This window comes from Petaurus breviceps, unplaced genomic scaffold, assembly GCF_028583685.1.
Source record: "Petaurus breviceps papuanus isolate PSGF00001 unplaced genomic scaffold, PetGlider_PUasm1.0 175, whole genome shotgun sequence".
In the NCBI taxonomy this organism is placed as follows: domain Eukaryota; kingdom Metazoa; phylum Chordata; class Mammalia; order Diprotodontia; family Petauridae; genus Petaurus; species Petaurus breviceps.
The window spans coordinates 14244051-14271669 of NW_027185764.1; the positions used below are offsets into that span (position 1 = coordinate 14244051).

A 27619-nucleotide genomic window follows, 5' to 3' on the forward strand; every position below is an offset into this window, starting at 1 on the left:
ATTCAAAGTGATAATTACTATTTGTGAATTTCTCTGCATATTATTTTACTCTCTATTTTTTCTCAGACTCTCTTTGAGCAACTAAGTCATTTTGACTATTATACACAAATTAAAAATATAGGACATATGAAAAAAGACATTATCTGCATCCAGAGAAAAGAACTGATAAATAGAAGTATGTATAGAATAATTTTACATATGTGTGTCTCTGTAATGGTAGTCATCTTGGGGGTGTAAGGAGGGAAGAAAAAAGAAATTTATATAACTGCTGCATATTTGGAGAGAATAGAAAGTTGTACATGGTAGATTTGCAGTTTCATGTGAATCATCTTTTTTCATTGCACTGTGTTATGGAGATGCTTGTTTTGTTCTGTAAATTGAAAATAAACTAAAATTGTAATACAAAATAATGCAATCCTCAAAAGAGAGATTTAGAAAAAGTCTTAGAGGGAATGAGAGTGAGCAGGAGGGAGCAATTGTAAAATAGATGTATTATCTACATTGGATATTTCAAAGAATATAATTCAGAATGATAGACAAGTGGTATATTTCAGCATAAATTTATTTTAGCCATAATGTAATCTGAATTACATTATTAACAGGCAGTTTGGTATAATAGGAAGAGTACTAATTAGAACTCACAAAAACTAGATCTCAACTTTGGCTGTATTCCTGGGCCTAGAGTCAGGAAGATCTGAGTTCAACTCTGATCTCAGATATTGACTAGCTGTGTGACCTTGGGCAGGTTACTTAACTTTGTCTGTCTCAGTTTCCTCAACTGTAAAGTAGGGATAATAACAGCGTCTTCCTTGAAGAGTTGTTGTAAGGATCAAATAAGATATTTGTAATGCACTTAGCACAGTGCCTGGCACATAGACGCTATAATAATAATAATAAGATTAACTTAGAACTTACTATGTGCCAGGCACTGTGCTAAGGACTTTAAAAATAACATTTCATTTGATCCTAAAACAACCCTGAAAGTGGATGCTATTATTATCCCCATTTTAAAGATGAGGAAACTGAGTCAAACAGAGGTTAATTGACTTGCCCAAGGTTACAGCTAGTAAATATAATGCTATACTCCCTTCTTCTTCCCCCTATTAGCTATACGGCCTTAAGTAAACCACTTTCCTATTCTGAACCTCAGCTTTTGCAAGATGGGGACAGTACTTAAACAATACCTATTTCACAAGGTTGAGAGAATCAAATAGGATTCATGTAAAGCACAAAAAGTTCTATATCATAAGAATATCAAATCTCAAGAATAGTAAAGTCCTAATAAAATTGATATCTCATAAAACGTCCACTGCTTTAAAGAATTAAAAGAATATAAAAGTGCAAACTTTTATGGGATTATAGCAAGTGCAATTATTTGAAGCCTAAAAGCTAAGACAGTGTTGCATAATGGAGAGTACTCATCAGTGACAGATAATGGCTGTGTGACTCTGGGCAAGCGGCTTAACTTCTCAGCAACTCAGGCATCTCTTTAAGAACAGAATTTTAAGAGAAGATACCAATCTGTGCTGGTGAAAGAAGTTCCTCCTTGGGAGCTACTGGCCACTGAAGAAATTATGGTTCTCAGTTTTCTTTCTTAAAGTGAAGGGGTACCAATCAAGTACAATGGTACATATTTTTCTTCCAACTTAGCACTAGCTAACAGATGACTGATTCTATAACCTATTACTATTCCATTTAATTAAAAATCAAAGTTAAGAGGAAGCCCTGGTTCTACTTTGTTTCCTCCTGGTCTACTTTATTTTTGTGTATAAATGTGGAAGAAGTGGGCACAGGTGGGAACTACATTATATCTGCATCCATAAAAGACCTGATGTGTAGTTAACTTTTTCCTGGACAAGGTTCAACTAATTACCTAACTGAAATTACCACCTTCCCAACAAAAACAGCTTATTCTCCAGATTTCACTTTCTGTTGGTGGTTACCACTGGTAACTTAGACTTGAAACTTGAGACACACAGACTTGTCCCTCTCCACCATTTCCATACATCCAATTAATGGTTGAATCCTATTGATTCTACCTTCACAGTGTTTTTCACAGTCAAACATTATTCTTTTTCTTGATGCTGAAACCCTAAGATGAGGCCCTCGTGATTTCAAATATTAAGATAGACTAGAGACAATGAAGCAATAGGTTCTTCCATCTTCTAGCTCAGGAACCTGCAGTCTCAAGGCCACATGTGGTCCTTGAGGTCCTCAAGTGTGATCCTTTGAATCCAAACTCCACAAAACAAATCCCCTTAATAAAAGGATTTGTTCTGTAAAACTTGGACTCTGTCAAAAGGCTGCATCCAAGGACCTAGAAGGCCACATGTGGCCCTGAGGCCGCAGGTTCCCCATCCCTGCTCTAACCTATCTGTAGCACTAATGCAATATTTACAGCACCCACAATCACAATAAAGACCATGACTATAAGTATCATATGACATTTGATCACAAAATATACCAAACTCTCCAGATAGAGGATAGAACTGAAGCATTTATTTAGATACCAGAAAACCAAATCCCAAAACCAGTAAGCTGATTCCATCTTAGTACCAAAGATATTTAGAAGCCATAATAACACTGAGAGCCACAGCATCCTTCAGCCTTCCCACAAACCAATACAAGATCAATTATCTGCTCACAAGCCTATCTGACTCCTTGCCTGAGCATTCTCTCTCCCCCACCTCTCTCTAGCTCTGACTACCATCTTCCTGCAGGCTCTGCTTCCCTTCAGGAAACTCTTCCCACCATAGGCTCCATGCAACTATATTCAACCTATTAGGGGGCAGAGTTTAACTTCACAGCAGGGAGGCTTTCTGTGGGCTCTGCTCCACCGTTTAGCAAATTCCCTCCATCACAGGCTTCATTTGATTACATTCAGCCTATTAGAGGGCAGAGTTTACTTTCAAAGCAAGCTTCAAACTCCCCCTTAGGTCTATTAAGGGGCAGGGGAGATCTTCAAATTCCCATTCTCATTACACTATCCTACACAGTACTGCTAGAGTAATCTTCTGAATGTACAGCTCTTATAACATCTATTGGCTAAAAAAACTGTAAGTATCATTCCAATAAAGTTCCAACTCTTCAACCTGGAATTCAAAGGGATCCACAGTACAGCCTCAGCCTATCTCTTGTTTTCTCATTGCCATTACCACCCTCCCTTCATATCACATCAAAACTAGACTATTCTTCATTCTCCAAATATATCCCACACTTTGCCCCATTCTGCCTCTAGACCTCTGAATATGTTGTTCCTTTCTTCTGGAACCTCTTCTCATCTCCATACAAATCCCACCTACCAGCAGTATAGAACACTAGAGCATTATATTCAGAGTCTGAACTCTTAAGTTGGAAGTTCAAGCTCTGACACTTTCTAGCTGCAACTGTGGACAAATAATTTCATTTTTGGTGCCTCATCATCTGTAAAATGCTATACATATTAAAGTACTAGCACTGCTTATTTGTTATGGTGAAGAAAGCAATGTATAAACCATAAATGCCATAAACGTTATTCATAGAAATAGATGCGATAAACTGTCCCCCACAGCACTTTGTACTTCTGATGTTTATATTTTGCCTATAGAATGGCACTTGAAGTATGCATTTATTGTTTTATCTCCCTCTATAGATTATACTTTCTTTGAAAATAGTTTGGTTCTTATGAATCTGCCGACACTCCAACCCCACTGTACCTAGTACATTACCTTCATAATAATAGGTACTCAATGAATCCTTTTATCCTTCTCTGATTCACTATATCCCACTCTCCCCAGTGACTATTACCTCATTTTTAGCAGAGGACCTCAAATCCCACTTTATTGAGAAAACTGAGATCATTCATCCTGAGCTCCCTCTTCTCCACATTAAATCCCCTCTACGTCGTCCCTCATTCTCTCATTTACTGCAGTCTGATGAAAAAATATGGCCCTTTTCCTGATTAAGACCAGCTCAATTATTTTGAGACCTAGACCCCAATCCCCTCCAGTCTTATCTAGGAACTCACCCCTCATCTTCAATTACTCATTACCTATTACTTCCTCTTTATTGTCTACAAACATAGGTTTTCCATATCTTTAAAAAAAAAACCTTTATTTGACCATGACATCCCTCAAACCATTATCTTCTCTTACTTCCTTTCACAACTAAACTTCCAGAAAAAACTACCTGTATTCTTTGCCAGAACTCACTTCTCAACCTTTAAAATCTGGCTTCTGATCCCACCACTCAACTGAAACTATTTGCTTCCAAGGTTACTGGCAATCTCTTTCATTGCTAATCCAAGGGCTTCTTCCCAGTTCTCATCCTTCTTTGACCTCTGTGTGGTTTGACACTGTTGACCAAGCTCTGGCCTCTTGGATGCTCTCCTTTAATTTTCAAGACATGGCTCTCTCCTGGTTCTCCTCCTACTTGCATGACTCTCCTCAAATTACATTGTATTTATGCATTGGAGTAAATTTATCCCTTCAGTAGAATATAAGCTTGATGAAGATTTCATTTGATCAAAGTCAGACCATTGCTTTTAAAAATAGTTATAACATACAATTATATAGCACTTTAAGGCTAATAAACTGCTTTAAAACATTATCCATTTGATCTTCACAGCAATCCTATGACATAGGTGCTATTATCAGCCTCCCCACTTTACAATTTCAGAATCTGAGGCCAAGGATCATAAAGTTTTTAAGTGGCTCAGGTGGAAGACTAATCTGGGTTTTCTTGATTCACTTCAGTGTTCTATCTACCAGACTACTTCTAACAGGAAGAACACAAGAAGTGAAATGATAGTATAAGGTGAGTGTGGCATTCACTGTCACTTTCTAGGCTGGGGTTTAACAGGATGAGCACTCTGAAGGTCACAGAATGATTTTTATACCTAAGACAAAGAAAGACACAGAGCAAGACATGGTGATGCTTTACTTTGACATCCTAATTACTAGCTGGCTCTGCTTTCAGGAGCTCAGCAACATCATCAACCAACACAGGGGTGACTGTACAAAAGGTCAGACATTACATTTCACCACCTGCCAAATTCTATTCAGTTAACAATCTAAAAATTTAAAGCAACCAAGAAATTTTTAGTCTTGTGTTTAAAAAAAAAAAAAAGAACCTTCTTCAAAATTTAATCTCCAGGATTTTCAGTGTAGGGATAATATTTATTATTGATAAATCAAAGATCTAATCCCTGAAAGCAATCAATTAATAGAAAAAAAGAAAATCACTGGAGTTGATTATCACATAACTATTCCCACTGTTGATAACTGGGAATGCCCGTTTGTGAACATTTTTAATCCTACTTGTTTTATGTCAAAAGCAATAATATTCTTTGGGGGGGGCAGTTTGGTCTGTTTCTTTTCACATGACTAATATGGAAAAGTTCTGCATGATTGCATATATATAACCTCTATCTAACTGCTTACCATCTCAGGAAGAGTGGAAGAGAAGGAAGAAGGGAGAGAATTTGGAACTCAAAATTTTAAAAGAATGTTTAAAAAAAGTATTTTTACATATAATTGGGAAAAATATTCCCCAAAAAGATTATAATAGATACCAAAGCTTCCTGTTATTAACTTTTACGCTGCTGTGGTCAAATTTCATACTTTAATGTTTTTGTTAAATAAGCCGCTTACACTATTTTAAGTTATATATTCACCTTTTAAGGTGCTTCCTTTTTAATTTTGGAAATATAGGTATGACATCTTGAATAAAAATTTAGCTCCCCACTTTCTAGAAATCTTCATAAAAACTAACTAAACTTTAATCTTAGGTTTCCTGAGGCCATTTGAGCAATAAAAATACTTAAACTTGTATATATGTATTACTTAGTCAGAAGAATAACCACAAAAGGCAACAAAAAACTAGATGTGATATTTTACTCCATCATTTCCTTTTCCATATTTCATATTAAATATCTAAAATATATTAATTTTAAAAACAATATTAACAAAGGAACTCAAAGAACATAGGCAATGGAGTAAAGAATGTAGCCAGATTGCAAAGTCCTAGGTTATTAAAAAACAAAAATTGGATTGTTTGCAGTCAATTCCAGAGTTTCCTGTGGTTCCACTGGTAGGAGCATCCTAGAAATGTACAAACTGGGAGGGAAAGGCAATAGGGGACAAAAATACACACACACACACACACATGTAGACACACAGACACACAGACACACATATATGTATATATCCATGATATTTAATTGTTCTGTCTTCAGTAGGAAAAAAAATCACGATGTGACAGATCCTTAATTTTATTTTAAAATAAAAATACAAGTTTTTTTGGTTTTGGAGAGTTTTTCCCCTGTTGCTTAGTCTTTAAGTAGGTTCTCAGGTTTGGGGTACCCAAAGAGAACAAAGTCAGCCTCGTAAAGCTTATAAAGCTGTTGTCTCCAGGCCAGAGGGATTTTGGCAAACCAGTCTTCCTCCCAGCTACTAGCAGTCCTGTTCCGGTAACTGGGGGGGAAATGAAGGAGTTTGTCCACTTTGAGAAGCTGCAGCAGTTGAGCTGCATCTTCATCCAAAGTCTCTAGCTTCCCCACAAAGTCATAGTCAATCTGGCAAGGGTGGCACAGGCGGTACACCTGTCGCCAATGCTCATTGAAGGGAGCCAGTTTTTCTGTCCGTGGGTCAATTAAGTACTGGATGAAATCAGGAAATGAGACCTTCAGTCCAGCACTGAAGGCCTCACTGACAGAGGTGGGGAGGCTAGTGTGGTTAGAATACAGTTTCAGCATGGGAACTGCAAATCTCCTGTAGAACTCATCATTCTCCAGCTCAAACTTGCTCCGAAAGGCTGAGATGAGACGCACAAAGGGGTCACGAACAAACAAAAATTTGGTATACTTCTTCAGCTTAATCTTCATGAGGTGGCGTGAAAACTTCCCATATCGCCTCCAGAATTTATTGAAAGTGAGATGAGTGCTAGTGTTGTGAACGTGTTCCCGGGGAATGTCTAAAGGGTCTTTATATGGGATTCCCTGATGCAGGAGGCTTTCACTCAACACAATCATCACTCGTTTCCAATTGGTGCAGGCCACCTTTGGCACATAGCAATAAATTATTCCATGGCGGTCATCCACAATTAGGTGATTCAATTCATAATTAGGAATGTCATCAAATGAACGATTCTTAGTAGGGAAGATGAAGCTGGAGTTGGCACAAAATTCCCGCAACATATTTCTCCTCTCTGCCTGGAGTTTTTCCTGATCTGGGTTCTGCTTAGCATCATGAGTAGACCAGTCATAACCTCTCACACTCTCTTCCATATTGCCCAAAATAGGTTTACTAGAGCCATGAAGAGGAGGCTGCTCAGTCTTTTTTCTCAAAGGGTCATTCTGTCTCCCACTAGAACTAAGCAGTTTATCTAGAAATTCATCTACATCTGATACAAATTCTCTCTCTTCATCCTTTCCAGTGGTGGGGAGAGCCCCTGGAGGATGAGGTCTGGAAAACGATGTGTGCAAGTAGAAGTGTGCTGTACCCACATTGTCCCAGTAAACAATGATCAAAAGGATCATAAAGACAGATCCCAGGACAATCCAAAGTCTCAAGAGTCTCATCTTGGTCATTCTGTCTGTGCTGGTAAGGGGAACTTCCCCCCTTTTACTCAGGTTCACTTCCGCTTTACACAGGGATCAGACATTGTGCTGCGGTGAGGAGCCTAGAAGGTAATAAGAAAAAAGGTTAAAAATTAAATTCTCTCTTACATTCTCTGAACCAAATTAGGAACCTTGAAAAACAATAGTTTCCCTTTAATATATCCTCACTTTCTATATCAGTCACAAATTAGTTAGGTTCTTAACAAAACTCAGGTTGAAACTGATAACAGATTGGCATTTGGGAATAAGGAGGAAAATGAGCCTCTTTTGAAATCATTTTATCATAATACTAAAGAAGAAAGAAAAGAGGTACCTAAAGAACTAATATAACTATAAAGGGCATCATGTCTTAAGTTCAAATTTTTGATACACAAAAAAAAAAATCGGAAGAAAGGCACAAAGACCACTATAAAGAGTGACACTAAACCATAAAAATAACCTCAGAAAGGCTCAAGACCAGAATAAGCTGAAGCTGGCAAAAGAAAATAAATACCAAGAACAAAATGAAATTTTTTTTCAAAGCTACATTTAGGGGCAGCCAGGTAGCACAGCGAGTAAGAGCACTGGCCCCAGTGTCGGGATGACCTGGGAATCTAATCCGGGCTCAGATACTTAGCACCACACCCAGAAGTAACTGGCCATGCAACCTTGAGCAAGTTACTTAACCCCAATTGCTTAAAAAGAAAAAAGCTACACTTAGAGGTTTAGAATAAAAACCAAGAAGGGACAGGATGATGTCCTGGGGGGAAGACACCATTTTAACAAATGACAAGACAGAAAGCAGAACTCTGAAATCCTGGTCCACCATTTGTCTCCAATCAAGGAGAATAAACTTCAAACCTGAGGGGAGGGGGAAGAGAGTATACAGCTGAGAAGGAACTGAACCCCAAAATGAGTGAAGAGATGGTATAAGAACTCTTTGCTGTTTTAAATAAATTTAAATTCACAGGATAAATGTTAAACTTTCCCATCCCAGAGTCCTAAAAGAAATCCTGACAATAGGTCTTCAATCACATAATCTTCAAGGAATTAAGAGAGGTAGAGAAAAAGGGAACCCAAAGATTAGAGTCAGTCAAATGCTACAATTAAAGAAAAAAAGTATGCCTCCCAAAATCCAGACCAGTGAGCTTGATGTTAATATTTGACAAAATTTTAGAACAGATTATTAAACAAATTTTGAGCACTTAGGAAAGGAAGCAGGGATAACATCAGAATGTGTTCAGGAAGAGTGAATCATACTAATTAAACCTCATTTCCTTATGTGACAGGGTTGCTAGACGGGTAGGCTGGGGAATGTTGAAAGGCATGTATCTCTTTATTTCAACAAGACGTTTGAGAGTCTTTCACAACAGCCTCACAAACAAGGGGAAAAATATGGTTTGGATGACAGCAGAACTATGTGTTTGAACAATTATAACCATAAAGCATAAGCTAAGGGTTTGATAACAACCCAGAAGGAATTATCTAATAGCATCACAAAGTTCTGGATTTGGTCCTGTCCTATCAACATTTTAATCAATAATAAGATAAATACTTAGATTTAAAGCTAATAAAATTTAGGGGCAAATCTTTTTAGAGATTATTTTTATATCTCTTTTTATTTACCTTTCCTATATGTGAACTATTAAAAGACTTGGGATTCAAGGAAATCTTGAATGCTATAACAAAGGATCAATACAGTACATGGCAAATGGAGAGAATCTGATTTTTGTCACTGACAGGGACTATGATCGTGGAAACTCTTATCAAGGCAGATCCCAGACTTCAACTGTCTTTTACTGATAAGCTTGGGAGTTCCCTGAGATTCATAAAGGTTAACTCAGTTGCCCAGGATCACATATAGCAGTGGCAAAGACAAGATTTGAGCCCTGGTCTTCCTGATAACAAATCTGGCATTCTAACTGGAGTTACAATGGTGCCTCCATAAATAAAGAATAAGGTTAAAGTATAGCAATAAACACAAAGTCTTATATTTAGGTTGAAAAAAAATGATCACAGAAGTACAGGATAGGAGAATCCTAGCTTTGTATCAACATGAAAAATTCTATTCAAACAAATCCAACAGGCATTTCTTAAGCGCCTATTCTGTGCCAGGCACTGTGCCTAACAAGGCTGGTGGGGGGGAGTCGCTGCCCTCAAGGAGTTTGACAGGAGGTGGAAGTAGGGATAGAGGGAGAGGAGAAAGTGACTGAAACAGATATACCATATATATATATATATATATATATATATATATATATATATAAACAGATTTATACACCAATAAGTGTATAAATGTAAAAACAATTTCAATTATTTGAATGTGAAAGTAAAACATATGTAAAATACATATAAAATACACAAATATAAATGTAAAATAATTTCAGGAGGAGAAACACTAAACCTGAAAGAATCAACAAAGACTCACTACAGATGGTAGCACAAGCTAAGCCTTGAAGGGAGCTATGGGGTCCAAGAGGCAGAACTGAGGAGAGAAAATGTCCCAGCAAGAGCACTCAGCCTGTGCAAAAGCAGGAGACAAGAGATGGAAAAAATAAAGACTTAGATGTTTTGATAACAAAAAACCAAGGTGGTCTTATGCTACATTCAAAAAAGCACAATGTTTACATTCATACCACACCCTGAAGACTCCTTATAGTTCTGGAAATCACATTTTAATGAAATGACCAAGCTTAATTCCAGAGGAAGGATCTGACGTATCCCCCTCTTTCCAACAGAGAAGTGGTAGTGGACTATAACTGAAGAATGAGGCATAGGTGGTCAGAAATGGTCAATTTGTTTTGCTTACTTTGTTAGAAGGGTGGCTATTCATGGTGATACACATGTATAATCACTGCTACCAAGGAGGATGAAGTCAACAGAACAATTGAACTCAGTAGTTCTAAACTTCTGAAGGGTGAAAATGCTAATCAGGTAGATGTACTAAGCTCACCACCATTATGGTGAGTCCTGGGGTCACAGTGTCACCAGGTTGCCTTGGGAAGGGGGAGGATGACAGAGACTAACCCAGGTAGAGAAAAGTCAGTCAAAGTTTCCAAGCTAATCAGTGGTGGGATTGAGTCCATAAGAGGCTATTGCACTTCCAGCTTATCTGAAATAGGTAAACAAATCTCCTCCAGTCAAGCCCTCAATAAAAAGGGAAGGGGAAGAGAGGAGAGAAGGAAGACTGGTTATGAAACAAACAACCCACCTACTGACAGAGAGGTGAAAGGCTCAGCGAGCAGAATGAAACTTTTTTTTAATTGACATGGTCAATGAGGGAATTTACTTTGCCAGACTATACATATTTGCAACAGGACTTATATTTTTCTTTCTTATTTAACTGGAAGGGAGAGGGCAAATTTTTGCTGATTGAAAAAAAAATAATTTTAAAAAAAGAAAGAACTGACAAGTATAAGTAAGACACTATCAATGATCTTTACAAGATCATGGGGGGAAACTGGTGCTAGAAATATGGGAAACTGAAAAACCAATCACGGTCCTGGAAAACAGATAAGAAAATAAACCTCCTTCCTATTGGTTGAAAATAGGAGGATTTTGAAAGCTGAATACTTTATACTTGTCATACACAATAACTGTATAGTTACTTTTGCTTACTTGGTTCTCTTTTTTATGAGAAAGGGAAGTATTAATAAATGATTATAAGGTAAAAACAAAAAGCATAAATATAAATTTTTCCCCCAAGATGAAGAAAGAGGAAATATTGGAGCACTGTAAAAGGGTAAGCATGGTCTTCATTTCTAAAAAAGGGAACAAGATTAGAGTGTGCATGCTCTAGGTAAGTTTAACTTCATTTGATTCCTGGCAAAATTCTAGAATGTTATCAAAAGGAATAGTGACAGCCAGGAAAAGGAACATCACTGAGAACCAATATAGCTTCATCAAGAACAAGTAAGATGAAACTACTCTTATTTTATTTTTTAATAAGGTTAATAAAGGATGTTGTTAAATTTACCTAGATTTTAGCAACATATTTGACAAAGTCTCTCATACTATTCTTGTGGAAAATATGGAGAATTGTGGAAGAGACAGTAATACAATTGGGGGGGAAAAGGGGGATTCAGAAACAGTTGAATGACTGGACCAGTTCCTCTCCAGCAAATCTGAACCTTCCCTTGTAATAAACAGCCATGCAAAAAGAATCTACACAGTTACTGTGTCTGATAAGGCATGCAACATTTTCCTCTCATAGTCCCCTGTCCTTCTACCAGGAAGAGGTAGATGGGTTTCATCAACTATTCTCCAGAATATTCATTAATGGTTCATGCCTACTTGGAAGGTTTTTAGTGGAATATTCTAGGGATCCGGGCTTGGCCCCATTCTGTTTAACATTTTTATAAAAGACTTGGACATAAGTATAGATGGCATGATTATTAAATTTACAGATGATGAAAAGGAAACATAAATACAGCAGATGACAGAGTAATGATTCAAAAAGATCCTGAAAATTAAAACATTAGATCAAATCTAATAAGATACAATTTAATGGGTATAAATTTAAAAGTTATATACTTGAAATATTAAAAAAGACAAGTACAAGATGGGGAGGTATAGTTAGATAGCAGTTTGTTTGACCAAAAAGAATTGGCAATTTTAGCAGACTAATAATATATGTCAATGGTATGATATGGCATCCAAGAAAGCTAATGCAATCTTTGCCTATATAAGGAAAGAAAAACCTTCCAGGAACAAAGTGGTCTGTCTTACTGTACTCTACCCCAATCAGACTACATCTGGAATAACATGTTGTTCAGGATACCACATTTTGGGAGGAATATTAATAAGTTGGAGGGTGTACAGATTAGGGCAACTAGGATGGTGAGATGTCTTGAGACCATAAGGACAAAATGAAAAAACTAGAGATATTTGACCTAAGAAAGAAGAGACTTAGGGACATATGGTAATTGTCTTCAAGTATTTAAAAGGCTGTCCTATAGAAGTATTAGATTTGTTCTGCTTTGTGTCAGATAGCACTACTAATAATGGGTGGACTTTGCAAAGAGGTAAATTTAAGGTTCTCATAAAGAAAAAATTCCTAACAAAAAGAGCTATCCAAAAGAGGTATAAGCTGTTTTGGGAAGCAGCAGAGTTTTCCCTTACTGGAGGTTTCTAAGCAAAGACTGAGTGGTCATAGAATGGAAAAGCATTTATTAAACACTTCTATGAACCCTAAGCACTGGGGATGCAAATAAAAGCCCTTACTCTCAAAGAGTTCACATTCTAATTGAGGAAAACAACACATAAAGGTGGATTTGGCTTCATGCCAGATAGAAATGCATGGTGGTACTTAAGAGTCCAGCAGGCAAAGCAACTGGAAAGATAGTAAGATCCCATGGTCTTTAGGAAGCAATGGGGCAAATGTATATAAGCAATAACTACTGGGTAGGGGGTAGTGGTCCCAAAGGTTGGAGTGGAATAACATGTGGTTCAGGCAAAAGAAGTGACATGGGTGAATATCCAGTGTCTAGTGGGAAGTGGCAATGAGAAGAGAAGGGTTCACCAGAGCCTGCTCCTGCTGGTACACAGAAGACTGACCCCCTCCTCCCTTTGCTGTCAGATACTGTAGAGAAGATTCTTTTTCAGCTATAGATTGTTTTAGGATGGCTACTGAGATGCCTTCCTACAATGAAATTCTGTGACTCTGAAAATGACAGCTTATTTCCTCCTATTTTGGACAGGCACTATAAAAGCAAAGAGGAAATCTAAAGTTAGTTTAAAATTTTGAGATATTAGAGCATTATTATAAATATGTAGTTTCCTGATGCAACAAAGATCAAACCCACATCAAAAAAGTAAGAAACAGGACTTTCCTAAAAGCTTGAGAAAGGAAGGAATCTTATAATACATCAAATTAATTCAAAGAAAATTTTTAAATCCTATATTCTAGTAAGTGAAATACTTTTAAAGTTTAATAGAGCCATATCAGTGAATGTGAAATAAGTCAGGTTTGCAAAATTAAACAATTTAGTTGACACATTAGCATTAATAATGAGTGTATTTTAATCATTAGTAACTTCCAGGATCTGTGATTTCACAGATGTGGGTGCTGCCTCTAACAATACAGAATAGAACCCATAAACAACTTATTAAAGAGTCTTCAGGAAATGTAAATGGTTTAACTGGTGGTCATCCAGGGGGTGAGCCTCTCCCCAGTTTAACAATGCTGGTCCTCAGAGAACAAACACACAGTATGTTATCAAGCATTCCAAGCTGGGTAGGACCTACCAGAGATAGCATTCCAGTAGCAGAGCCTTCAAACACCCAGAGGTACTATCATATTATGATGAGATAATATAAGGTACTTTACATAATCAATTTCATTTCATCCTCACAACAGTTCTACGAGGTAGGCATCAAAATCTCATCTCCATTTTACTGAGGGCAAACTGAACGTCAAACAGAGCTGGACATCAAACTCAAATCTCCTAACCTTCAGTCTACTCATATGTCCAATATGTCACAATTCTTTTAGCACATCATATCACGCTTTATTTTAAGAAGCAAAACAATCTGACAACTTAAGTTTTTTGTTATGTCAGTCAAAGTCAGGCAAAAATCATTTAATCAGCACCTACCACAGGGCAGGCACTCTGCTAAGCACTGTGGATACAAAGACAGACAAAAGATAGTCCTTGCTCTACAAGAGCTCGCAGTCTCATGAGGGAGATGGCGTTCAAACACCTACTGCAGAGGAAAGGTATTAGTGTTCTTTTTAGTTTGTAGTTTTTATCTATTTTTTTTAACATCTACATTTTCTTTTCTTAGTCATTTGGAATGCTGTATTATTATTATTGCATAGGGACTATGTGCATAGGATTATGTAATCCAAACTACTTAAACTTCAAAACTGTGGATGGTGTTCATTTAAGAAATACAAGAGTAACTATAGCTATAGAGGATCATCTAGTCATTCACTTTAAAGATGAGAAAATCAAGACTGAGAGGCCAATTAACTTACCTAAACTTGTACAGATAATTAATAGACCTATAAGAATCAATTTGAGAACCAAAGTATTGACTATTGGTTACTGAAATGATAAGCCTTCAAATCCCATTGAAACATTACACTCTGAAATTTGAACATGCAAAATGATACCTTTTATGTGACATATTTTAAGACTCGTTTTCTTCTCCCTTCCTTCCTCTCCCCTCTCCTTTCCCTCTGTTTCTTTCTCTCAACTTCTAGAGTATTAATATAAAGAAGGATCAGGGAAGGCTTCTTATAGAAATTAAAATTTTAAGTGAGACTTGAAGGAAGTCAGGGAAACCAGAAGGTAGAGATGAAGAGGGAGAGAATTTCAGGCATGGGAACAATCAGTGAAAATGCAGAGAATGGGAGTGTGGAGTGTCATGTGCGAAGGAACAGCAAGGAGGCCAATGTCACTAGAGTGCCGAGTAGCTGAGGGAGTTGAGTCATTTTTCAGTCTTGTCCAACTCATCATGACCTCATTTGGAGTTTTCTTGGCACAGATACTAAAGTGGTTTGCCATTTCCTTCTCCAACTCATTTGACAGATGAGGAAACTGAGGTAAACAGGGTGGAGTGACTTGCCCAGGGTCACACAGCTACTAAGTGTTTAAGGTCAAATTTGAATTCAGGAAGATGAGTCTTCCCGACTCTAGGACCTATACCACCTAGCTGTCCATGTGAGACAGAATAAGATGCAAGAAGGTAGCAAGGGGTCAGGTTATGAAGGGATTTAAAAACCTGATGATTTATATTTGATCATGGAAGTGACAGAGAGTCATTGGAGCTTAGTGAATAGGGAAGTGACCCAGTCAGATCGGCATTTTAGGAAAACATTTTGAGAGCTGAGTAGAATATGGACTAGAAAGACTTGAGGAAGAAGACCAACCAGCAGTCCATTGCAGTGGTCCAGGAGCAAGGCCGTGAGGACCTGTGGTGGCTGTATCAGAGGAGACATTTATGAGAAATGTTACAAATCTAGCAGCCTTAGCATCAGATTAGCTAAAGGGGTTGTGGAGTGGAGAGGGTAAGGATTTGAGGATAATGCTTAGGTTTCAAGCTTGAGTGACTAGGAGGGCAGTAATACCCTCAATAGTAACAGGAGAGTTAGGAAGGGGGAGGTTTTTATGGGGGGTTCAGTTATGAACAGAGTGAGTAGTATGAAATTCAAAATGTATAAAAAGCAGTTGGATATGAGACACTGGAGGTCAGCAGAGAGGTTAGGGATGAATAAGTAGATTTGAGAATCATCATTGCAGAGATTATTTGAATCCAGAGGAGCTGATGGGATCAATAAGTAAAATAGTATAGAATAGAGGTGTCAAACTCACAGCCAAGTACCCTATGACCAGATTAAAATTTAATTGGGAAACGTTTGATGAAATAAAATTTAAAAATACAACATAATGCCAACCTGTGGTTTTCTAAGTCAATATGTGGCATGCAGCGATCCAGCTTCTATTTGAACTGGACACCCCTAGTATAGAGGAAGAAGAGAAAAGGGACCAAGGCAGAACCCTATGGGACCTCCCCGATGTTGTGACCTGGATGAAGGTTGTCATGACCTAGATGAAGATCCAGAAAAGGAGAAGGAGCCTTAAGATAGGTAGGAGGAGAATCAGAAGAAAGCAGTGTCCTGAAAAACAAGAAAGAACAGATTATCAAGGAAAAGAGGGTGATCAACAGTGTCAAATGTTAAGAGGTCAAAAAGGGATGAAGGATGAGAAAAGGTCATTAGATTGATCAATTAAGAGATCATTGGTAACTTTCAAGAAAACAGTTTCCATTGAATGAAATGACTCTCAGACAAGAGGAGGGTAAGAGGAAGTAAAGCAGAGGCACCTGTTATATATGGCCTGCTTCCACAGCATCCCCTGAATCTATCATCTTCTCTCCAATCAAACAACCACCACCCTAGTTCAGGCCCTCACCACTTCTCATCTGCACTATTGCAAGAGCCTTCCAACTAGCCTACCAATCTCAACTCATGCCCCATTTCAATTTATCTGATCAAGTCATTTCCCAAAAAGAACAGAGGCTCCAAAGTCAGAGGAAAATGGGGTGGCCAGGTGGTGCAGTGCATAGAGCACTGGCCCTGGAGTCAGAAGGACCTGAGTCAAATTCGGCCTCAGACACTTAACACTTACTGGCCCTGTGACCTCAGGCAAATCACTTAACCCCAATTGCCCTGCCCTCCCCCCTCCAAAAAGCAAAAACGAAACAAAACAAAACAGAGTCAAAGAATACAGGCTGAAATCCTACCTGACACTTATTACCTATGCAACTTAACTTCTTAACTTCTCTGGGCCTCAGTTTTCTCATCTCTAAATTGAGGGGTTTAAACTAGAGGGCCTCTGAGAATCCTTCCAACTCTAGATTTATGATGCTATGATCAATAAACATTTTGACTCTGTATTACTACACATAAACTCTATTTTTGGCACTTAAGAGTTCTTTACAACCTGGCTCCATCCTACCTCTCCAGGCTTACTACATCTTACTCCCTCCCACATATTCTATGGTCTAGCTAGCTCTACTTGCTTCCTTGCTCATCCCCACAAATGCCTTCTTACTGGTGTCCCTCATTCCTTGAATCCTGGAGTCCTCCTCTGAATACCTGGTTTCCTTCTTTTAAGACACAGCTCAAGTACCACTTTCAGTATGAGGCCTTTCCTGCTCCTTGGCTACTGGTACCTTCCACTACCCCCTCCTCCACTCCCACCTCCACCCCTAAAGCTTACCTTGTATCCAATTTGTGTGTTGTGTAATCTGGAGGCAGCTGATAGTACAGTGGATATAGCACCAGAACTGGAATCAGGAAGACATGACTTCAAAGCCAGCCTCAGATACATACTAGCTGTGACCCTGGGCAAGTCACTTAACCTCCAATCTCAACTGTAAAATGGGGACAATAATTTCACCTATTCCACAAAGTATTGTGAGGATTAAATGAGATATGTTACCAAAAAAAAAAAAAAGAATTTAGCAAAAAAAGGAAAGTGCTTAGCAAAGCGCCTAGAACATAGCGGATGCTGTATCTATGCTTATTCCGTTCCCTCCCCCCCATTTAACTGCACAAGGTCTCCCACATTAGAGCCTCTTGAAGACAGGGGCAGTTTTACTTTTCTTTTTGTGTCCTCAGTGCCTAGTTCGATGCCTAGAACATAGCAGGAGTTTCATAAATGCGTGCTGATTGAGTGATTTACAAAGTAGTAATTAGTTTGAACTTTTGCAAAATTTTGTAGAAAATGATTAAAATTCTATTTTCAATTTAAATGCAAGAAAGAAAAGTGGTCTTATTCTTCTAGATGAATTTCCAGGCATGTAATAGAAATTTCATTGACAGGTCCACAATTTTTCTGGTGGTTACAGCTGTCCCCTACAAATAGAAGCAATATACTTTAACAGAAATGCATGGTCCATGTTTTTCCAGCCCTTTCCAAGGACCTTATGCACAGGTGGCAATATTACTCTTTTTCAGAGTTGAGTTTAATCAATAACAAGGAAGGAAGACAAGTTTACTTGTATGTTCAGCTGAATTGTGTTTCTTTGTTATGTGAAAATCAAGTTGTTTCACTTCCTGGCAGTTTCACATCCACCAGATGCTAAGTCTCTGATCTTTGGGTAACAAAGAAGACACAAAATTGCACAATTACAACTCTATTTTGATACTTTCCTTACATTAGTTCAGATACATTCTTAGAATTTATATCTAGCTGGAACTTTAATAATAAATTTTCCTTTCCTGCATTCAACTCAATATCCATTTCTGAAAAAGGATTGTGCCAGAGTTGAGTCATTTGACATTTCATTGTTTATTCAAACTGAGAATACAGTTCAAAGTTATGTGTTTTCTTTTGTTTAAAAGGATGGTGCTTATTACGATTTTTTCAAGTTATTCAAACTTTTCCTCCTTTACATTTGCTTTATTTATTAACTATTTTAAACCTTTCGACCCATAGCCCATTATAATGCTGAAAACACAGTGTGCTGGAAAGAAATTTGGACAAGGAATCAAGATGACTTGGTTGTGAGTCCCAGTTCTTTTACTTCTTTCTGCCATGGTGTGATCTTAAATAAATCACTTCTCTGGACCTCAGTTTTTTCATTTTTTTAAGATAAAAAATGTTGAACCACATGCCCAAGTTCCTTCCGGTTCTAAAATTACATATGGCATTAAAACACTAACTTTCCTCTTGAAATATTGGTTACTGTATTAAAAATCTATACAAAATAACCTAAATATAAGACTTAAGAACAGTGAAGCTATGTGTAAGCAGAATCCTGAAATCAATAGTCTTTTCTTGGAATCACAGCTCAACTTCATGCCAAGAACAAAATAAATTTTTCTCTAACAAATATTATTTTATCTCATTTTCTGCATATATGTGTGTGTATACATAAACATATGCTGGATATGTATACACACACAGGCTTGATCCATACATAACATTCTAAAAAAAAAAAGAGGCATAAATGAAAAGGAAAAGTGACATAACTCTTGTGGTTTTTAAATAAAAGGAATTTACTAATACAATTGCAAGAGCCTTGCTTGTCTAGTTAATCAACTTTAAAACTTGAAGTTCAGTAGTTGAACCAGTTTTGCTTCTGCCCTTCCTTTCCAGTTTTAACCAAAAAGGCATTGGGGGGAAGAGACAATCTAGCTAACATTTATGGTTTCTGACTTTTTAAAGCCAGATGATAAGTAACTCAAAGCATTGTTTTGTTTATGAACATGAAAGGATTTTTTTAAATTCATTTTTTAAAAAATTAAGTACAAAGGCAATATTTCATGTTCATATTTCTGTAGTAATTTCTAATTTCAAAACAAGCCACATAAACAGCAGTTACAAAAACAAAACCACTGAGTGTATGAAACATACCTGTGAAAGGGACCTTTTTTTAAAGTAGTCTGGTTGCTTTCCTTCCAAAATACTTACATAAAATATAAATTAGCTTGTGGTCAGATTGAAAATAGCTCTCAGAATTGGCAACAGATGTAGAAAGCAGAGAAGGGGGTATGAGTTAAAGAATAACAGATAAACAGAATGTAAAATTATCAACTATCAATTTCATTTTAAAAAAACACACAACACTTAAGCATCCTAAATTACTGACACTGGAGCCTAAATGGTCTAAATCTGCCACAATGTATTTAATATCTTATCTCATTTTGTGAGGTAGGAGATCTGCCAGAGTATCAAGAAGAAAAGGTGCAACAGAAAAGTCAAGCTGATAGTTGAATTTATGAACCTGAGGGTTTCTAAAAAGCACAACTGAGACCCTGCCTCAAAAAATGATTTTTTCATCCAAATCAATCAGGGAGTTATTTCCAACCAAAAATCTCTGCACTTCACAAAGCTGCCAAGAACGTGTGTGTGTGTGTGTGTGTGTGTGTGTGTGTGTGTGTGTAATAGAACTTTGGCTGCCTTTACAAATGAAAAGCCGTCAACCTTCTATATATATTTCAATCAAGTTTAACCATCAAAAAGATTTATAGGGAAAAGTCTGTCATCTTTTTTGATATTTTACTACAGGGACTTAGTAAACAAGTATCAGAATTTGGGACTAAGAAAGGACTTAGGGGTCATCATGTACAATCCCTTTTGCAAGAATAAAATACAGAAAAAAATTAATATTAAAACTAAAATGCTGTAATTGAAAGTTAGGGTTGTTTTTTAATATGGGGTGGGACTGCATATTAAGACTCACAGGGAGGGGCAGGCAACATTATAGGATTGCAAGCCAAAGGCTGGCTTGGCAGCCCTGTAGAAGCACTCTGTGCTGCCATACAAGGCCTCGTGCTTGTCAAATGACTGTTCAGACCAATAGGGGGTGGAGGAGCTGCTGAAGAAATGTGTTTGTCTCTGGTAAGTAAGAGAATCTAAGCACTGCTTTGGTTCACTAAAGAACCCTGTACTGTTAAGCACAGAACTAAATATGAAGATAGCTATGTTTAGTCAACCTTGCCTCAAAAAGATGTCCCAACTGGTAGATTTTAAAGAATTCTACAAAGCCTTCTCATTTACGCTGGTTCTATATTAAAACCCTTATTTAAAAACTGATTTTCACATCACATCAATAGTCTATGAGGTGATTTCTATTAAAAAAAATGCTTGAAGTGTATTTAGTTCATTCTGTGAACTGTTCATTTTGAAATGACTTAAAAGACATAATGCAGGAAATGCAAGAAAAGAAGGGAGGCTAATCAATGCAGAACCAGTGACAGGTTAACTGTTAAACAGATGACCACAAAATCTTTAAGAACCTACAGGAAGGTCACATTGTATAGATCCTCTGTAGAAGACGTAAGACAATATGGATGAAAATTAGAGGATAAGAAGGGAGAATGGGTGAAAATTATCTAGTTTTTTTTTTGTTTTGGGGGTTGTTTTGTTTGGTTGGTTTCCTATAATCAGCCAGAGAAGTGAGAACTAAACACTGAATTTTGAGAAGGAAAGTATTATGTCTGCCAATGAGGGGCAAAGTTTCAAATGAAAGGAATTTCACTGAAATTCTAGGGCGAAGGAATAATTATTGCATTTTGATTGGTATTCTTCACTCAGGAACACATCAATATAACTTGGCAGCTTCTAAAACACAGACTCTCAAGCTGAGATTCTTTTAAAGTAAGGAAATAGTGCACAAGAAGGTATCATACAGGTTTTTCCAACTACATGTACTGAAGGGCCTGATGTATCAAAGTGACTGTTAAGTAAAGACACAATCCTTCTCTCAGAGGCAGCCAGTGGCACAGTAAAGCACTCAGCCTAGAGAAGCAAGACTTGAGTTCTAATCCAGATTCCAACACTTACTAGCTATATGATCCTAGGCAAGTTCACTTAAACTATTCACCTCATGGGGATAATAATTACAATTACCTTGCAAGATTGTTGGAGGATCAAGTGAGAATATTTGTAGAAGTGCCTAGCACAGTGCCCAGCACATAGTAGGGGCTACATAAATGCTTATTCTCTTCCTCTCCCCCTCTTTTTGTTTGAATATTTACCAAACTGTAAAAAATGCAGTTGTACTAATCCATAATCCACATTAGCAAAAGGCTAACAAATTTACTAAGAATATCCAAGACTTATAGTTTTTCTCTGTTTTAAGTTTTCAAAGATTTCAATGTAACTACTCAGATCTTGCATGAAATCTTCCATATATTTTTAACTAATAGCCAGCTACTATCAGCCTAAAATCACTATAGCCAAATTGGTCTTCTTTCCCTTAACTCACTCAAGCCAATTCATATCCCATCTTCAAACCTTTCCATTGGCTATTCCCCATGCCTAGAACATACTCCCATCTCAATCCTACCACTTTAGAATCACTTGTTTCTTTAAAAATTATGCCCAAGTGCCACCTCCCATGTAAAGCCTTTCCTGATCCCTCTAGCTGTTAGTGACGCCCCCCCCCATACACACACAGAAATTATCTTCTATTTACTTTGATTATATGTATGTGTCTTCCCAGATGCTCTCTACCACATCAAGTCCAAATTCTTATACCTGATTTTCAAGGCCCTCCCAAATTTGGCCCTAGCCTATCTAATCTAATTTCCCACCTTTGTTTAATACTCTAGACAAGCCAGGCTATCTTCCTCAGTATCTCCAAAATAAAGCATGTTAATTTCTAAACTCTATGCCTATGTGTTCATTTTTTTTCTTCTTCCTAGAATGCCATTCCTTGACTATTTTCAAATCCTACCCATTCTTCAAGATCCAATTCAAAAACCCCACCTATTCATTGAAGATGGTTGTTCAGTGAATGTGCTTTTGTAAGCACAAAAAGTTAAAGTTATAGCTCAATACAGATTGTATAATTTCAATAATAGCTCAATAATAATTGTAGAGACCTCAAAGATCTCTTCCAACATTTTCATTTTCCAAATGAAAAAGCAGAATCCAATGAAGATATCTCATTTGTCCAAGGTCATACAGCAAAACCAGGAGAACAAAGTTCTATTGTATCCACAGAGATTTCGCCCTCCTCTGAATTCCTATAGCATTGTCAATAAATACCTCACAATTTAGTGATTAAAATAGTTGTAAAAATCTTCTAAGCAAAGATGAGGGACTATCAGTGTTTAAGTTGAATATTGTCAGAGTTGGTTGATAGTTTGATTAGTCTTGCTAAACTGTTTTTTGCCTTATCTTTCTTTGATACAAAGGGGGACTCATTCAGTAGAGAATAGGGAAAGATGTATTCAGTAAAAAGATGATATAAAATTTTTTAAACAATTAAAATGAAATAATTAATGAAAATTGTTTCTTCAACTAGACTGTAAGTTCCTTGAAGGTTAGGGCCATGATTTCTATACTCTCTGTTGCACCTACCATGGGGCTGGATGCTCAACTATTTATATTGTTGGTATTTGACTTGCAAATCTTAAGGGAAAATAAAATAGCTTCTATACAAAAATCACCAAAAAAATTCAACAATCTCAAAAAGATAAAGTAATAATAGATTACTCAAACCAGTGTGATTAATAATCCAGTAACAAACAAGGAACCAAGTCAATAACAAGATGATAGGGTGTAACACAACAATGAGTACAATGAAGATAAAACTAGAAAGCAATTAAATTCTCAACCACACTGAGAAATGGGCTAAACTGATTGATCTGCCTGGGTATGAGAAACAGCAGAGCCAAGATTAAGGTCACCTGACAATAGAATAGAGAGCTTGTCTTTCAGACATTCTATGAATCTATGGACGGCAACTGCTATGAATAAATATAGGCAGGAAATACTGTCAGTTTCAAGGTAAGCCAGAAAAGACAGCTGTTGACACAAAGGGAAACTTCCTGACCTATCTAGACATCATATGCCTGTATAAAAACAAACAAACACCTTTTGTTTTCAAAGTACAAAAGAGTAAATATATCCAAAAGCAATTTAGAAAATGGATGGTATAAATAATGTAACAAAAAATAATCACCGAGCACCATCAATTTTAATATTGTTTAGCATGTAAATAGTCACTCTCCTTTCTGTTAATAACAAGTACAGCATTAAGATTGCAAGAGTAGAGGAGGATTAATCAGCAGCCTCAAATGGTTCAGGATAGCACAGAAAGTAAGTATACTACTCACCTCAGGCAGTATTCTTGCTCCCTCCAAGTCTTATTCTTAAGAGCAATAATGATAAATTTTTAGATATCCAATTTGTCAAATCAACCTATTAATAAAATAGGATCAAAATGGGAAGCATTTTTAAAGCAAGTTCCCCAATATTAATTTTCAAAGATACATATCTAACTAATAACTAAGTAGTACAATCAATTGCATATAAATTGCAAAGGATGTTATGATAATAACATATGCAAAAGATTCAGGCAATTTTCTTTTTTTTCTTTTTTTTTTTTTTTTTGTTTTTTTGGGGGGCATTTGGGGTTGTGACTTGCCCAAGGTCACACAGCTATTTTATGTGTTAAGTGTCTGAAGCTTGATCTGAACCCAGGTCCTCCTGACTCCACTGCACCACCTAGCCACCCCAGGCAATTTTCAAGATATAAATATTTCTACTTTTAAGTTACGATTTATTAATCTCTATTCTCTCTTCTTCTGCACCCAGATACTAGCACTGACCCATCCCCAAAACCAGGTTGCAGAGACAGCACAAAGTGGGAAAGCCCAGAATCACAGAATTGGAAGGACCCCCCCATCCTCCCCAAGGTCATCCGGTCCAATGAATCCCAGAAGAGAAATACCATCTATAATATACCCACCCTCTGTTTGGAAAACTTCTAGAAAAGTCAATCCATTTTACTCACAGTTCCAAGTTTTTCCTTATACTGACACCAAATCTGCCTTTCTGCAACTTATATTCACTGCTTCTAGTTTTGCTCTTTGAAGGCAAATAGAACAAATCCAATCATTCTTTCACATAACAGCCCTTCAAATAACTCAAAGAGAAGAAATAATTCAGGATACATATGATAGTTGTACCTGATGCCTACCCTGAGTTCTCTCTTCTCTCATTAAACCAAAGGAAAGGTTGAGGGGGTTAATGAAATCTGCCTGAAATTCTGGTTCTGTCATCTCTGGCATAGGCACAGTTTAGGCAACACTAACTCATAAAGAAACTAATGCAACTACTCTGCTTGCCAATCACATTCCTATTCATACTGAGTCTTCTATATAAAATAATTTAATAATTACACAAAACACTATGGTTTGTTGTGTTTAGTGCCAAATAGAATCTCTACAAATGCCAACAGTCTGCCAATGATGTCTTAGTGGCTAAAAACCCAAATGGAAGATATAAATTTTGGTGTTAGCTACTAGTACATGGTTTCCTTTAGCTGAAGTTACAGGTAACACTGTTTCTGGAACAAAAGGTCACTTATGAAACACTATTCCACAACTTAAATACATCATACTAGAGTCTTACACAGTCACTGCTTTACCAAAGGAATTCAGAAGAAACACTGTTATCATTTGAAAGTATCCCAACAGAACCAGATGGATTTATTCAACGTTAGCAACTAGTGCTAAGATTAGGTGGTATAAGAAAATATTCCATGACTGAGGTCATGGTCCTTTCTCTGCCGAAACTGAAAGTGAAATAAACTGAGGAGAAACAAAAAACTAAAATGAAAACACCATCTATAATACTGAAGCATCTTTGTGCTATTTAATAAATACTTTTTTCCCTTTCAGATTCAAAAGCAGCAAACGAATTAGTGTGCAAGTAAAAACTCCACAAAATATCGGCTATCCAATCTCCATTCTCCACCCCCATACAGATTTAACTTTTTCAATAGAAAGACTAACACAATTCTATTATTACTTAGTAAATGTTTTTAAAATCAGGCTGGTCGTTGAGGGAGGGGAAGAAGAGGAAAAAAATAAAAAAGAATGGCAGACCCAGGCACCAATGGAAAGGTTAGACATATAGCAGTGAATTTGCAGTATCTGAAGGCTAAGGATTATTAGCTCAAAAGAGATGGGGTTTTAAGTTAACAAGTTCAATAGTAAATCCTGAGTGGAAATTCCACCTATCAATCTACACATATAGATGTATACACACACACACACACATATATATATACATGCACATGTGCATATTTGTTGTGTTGTGTAGTCACGTACAACTCTTTGTGACTCCTTTTTGGAGTTTTCTTGGCAAAGATACTGGAGAGGTTTGCCATTTCCTTCTCCAACTCATTTTACAGATGAGGAAACTGAGACAAACAGGGTTAAGTGACTTGCCCAGGGTCACACAGTGTCTGAGGCTGGATTTGAATTCAAATCTTCCTGACTCTATTTCCAGCACTCAATGCTCTGCACCACCTAGCTGTTCCACAATGCATATATGTATATATACAAATATGTACACATGTGCATATATGCATGCTCCTATATAGCATATATTTTATAACACCATATATAATCTAATGTTATATGTGTGGATTGTGCATATATATGCACACAAGAATATAGATACACATGCATATATTATATATAACATTGTGTGTATGTATAACGTTATATAAAACTGTATTTGTATATTTTATAACGTGTTATATATATAATTTACACACATATGTGTGTATATATACTCATACGCACACATATATGCAATAGCTTACTCATAGCTGGGTGGCACATTGATTTGAATGTCTATTACAAAAGGTCTCCACAGATGTTATGGCAACTGTAAACACACACACACACACACACACACACACACACACACACAGTCCTGAAGGGACAAATGGACCCTAGAGCTCCTCATTTCTCTCAATAGGAGACTAGAACACACTATAACCCGGGAAGCAGAAGAGGTGATGGGGGACACAAGGTCCATTTTTCTCTCTAAATTTGCATCCAAGGTTCTCGCAAATACAAAAGGATGCTTCCCACCACCTCCTCCACTTCCCCTTCCCCCGAGGGGAAGCCAAGACCCGGTGTGTTTGCACTTTCCCTTTCCACGCCCTCCTACGTGCTGATTTCTTAATACCTTCCAGAGGCAGTGAAGGAAGGAGGCAAGAAGAGGAGGAGGAGGATTAGCCTGAAGAGAGCGAGGAAGGTGGGCAGGATGGAGCACCTGGCCCCGAGCCAGACACGCACTCGCACCGACTCATTAAATGACTGAAGGGTGGGGACCCGGCGGCTTGAGAGGTGTGTCGGGGCCGCCCGGCTCCCCGTCTCTCTCTTGCCGGGATGGTCCCGGGAATGTTCCGGGCACCAGGCGTCCGCACGGACCCTGCGCCCAGTGCGCGTGTAACAGTGTGAGTGCAAGGGTGCGTGAGCGGTGCGTGAGCGAGGGGGACAGACCAGCTGCAAGAGGTCCCGGCAGCCCCCCGCAGCGCAAGGCGGACCAGGCGGGAGGGGTCCGGGCGCCCCCCGAGCGGACCTGGCAAAAGCCGAGAGCCGCCGGGCAACAAGAGAACCGTTAGGCGAAAGCTCTTGGGTCCGGGGCTGAGGTCCCCGGCCGCTGGCCGCGGGCCGCCCCCTGCCGCCCCTCCTCCCCTCCCGGCTCCCCAGTCCCTCCTCCCGCCGCCTCACTGCCCCGGACCTCGCCTCTCCTCTCCCCTCCTCTCCTCTCCCAGCCTCGCCGCTCTCTCGGCCGTTGCCCGCCGCCTGCCTCGCGCCACCCGCCTCGCCTCACCTCGCCTCGTCAGTCACTCGCGCCGCCGCCCCGCGAGTAGCGGATCATAAAAAGGCCGCCCCATTTCCCCGGCCCCGCCCCCCCGGCGGTCGAAGGGCCCCGCCTCCGGCCCCGGACTCTCGCGAGAAAGAGGAGGAGTTAGAGGGAATTGGAACCGAAGGATGCAATATTGCGCCTGCGCCAACATCTCTCGCACTCACTTTTGCCCCTTTTTTAAATCCCTCCCTTCTCTTTCTCCCCACCACCCGTTCTTCCCTTCCCCTGCCATGTGGCGCCTTATTTATGATTTGAGATGAGCTCCGTCCACCTGGTCTACCAAGCCCCGCCCCTTCTCTCTTCAGCCAATCCTCTAGGGCTTTTCTGTCCCCGCCCCCTTCAACTCCGCCTTAAGCCGCACGCCCGCCTCCCAAGGTACTTGGAAAGAAAAGGGGGTGGG

General features: G+C 38.2%; 1 protein-coding gene across 5 annotated transcripts; it reads right to left on the reverse strand.

Moving 5' to 3' along the window:
* Positions 1 to 6175: 6175 nt before the first annotated feature.
* CHST12 (carbohydrate sulfotransferase 12) lies at positions 6176 to 27267 on the reverse strand. 5 transcript variants are annotated; one of them, XM_069084789.1, is made up of 2 exons: positions 27184 to 27267; positions 6176 to 7659 (listed from the first exon to the last, which is right to left on the reverse strand). In XM_069084789.1, exon 2 carries the CDS (start codon positions 7565 to 7567, stop codon positions 6308 to 6310), a length of 1260 nt encoding a protein of 419 aa, XP_068940890.1. In that variant the 5' UTR covers positions 7568 to 7659; positions 27184 to 27267; the 3' UTR covers positions 6176 to 6307. The 5 variants fall into 5 exon arrangements, with proteins under 5 accessions (XP_068940890.1, XP_068940888.1, XP_068940891.1 ...); XM_069084787.1 differs by having other exon boundaries at positions 27091 to 27238; XM_069084790.1 differs by having other exon boundaries at positions 27096 to 27225.
* Between the last annotated feature and the right edge of the window lie 352 nt (positions 27268 to 27619).

What these genes read in the sequence shown, in the direction of transcription:
- CHST12 (XM_069084789.1), bottom strand. Translation starts at nt 7,567, where the DNA reads ATGACCAAGATGAGACTCTTGAGACTTTGGATTGTCCTGGGATCTGTC.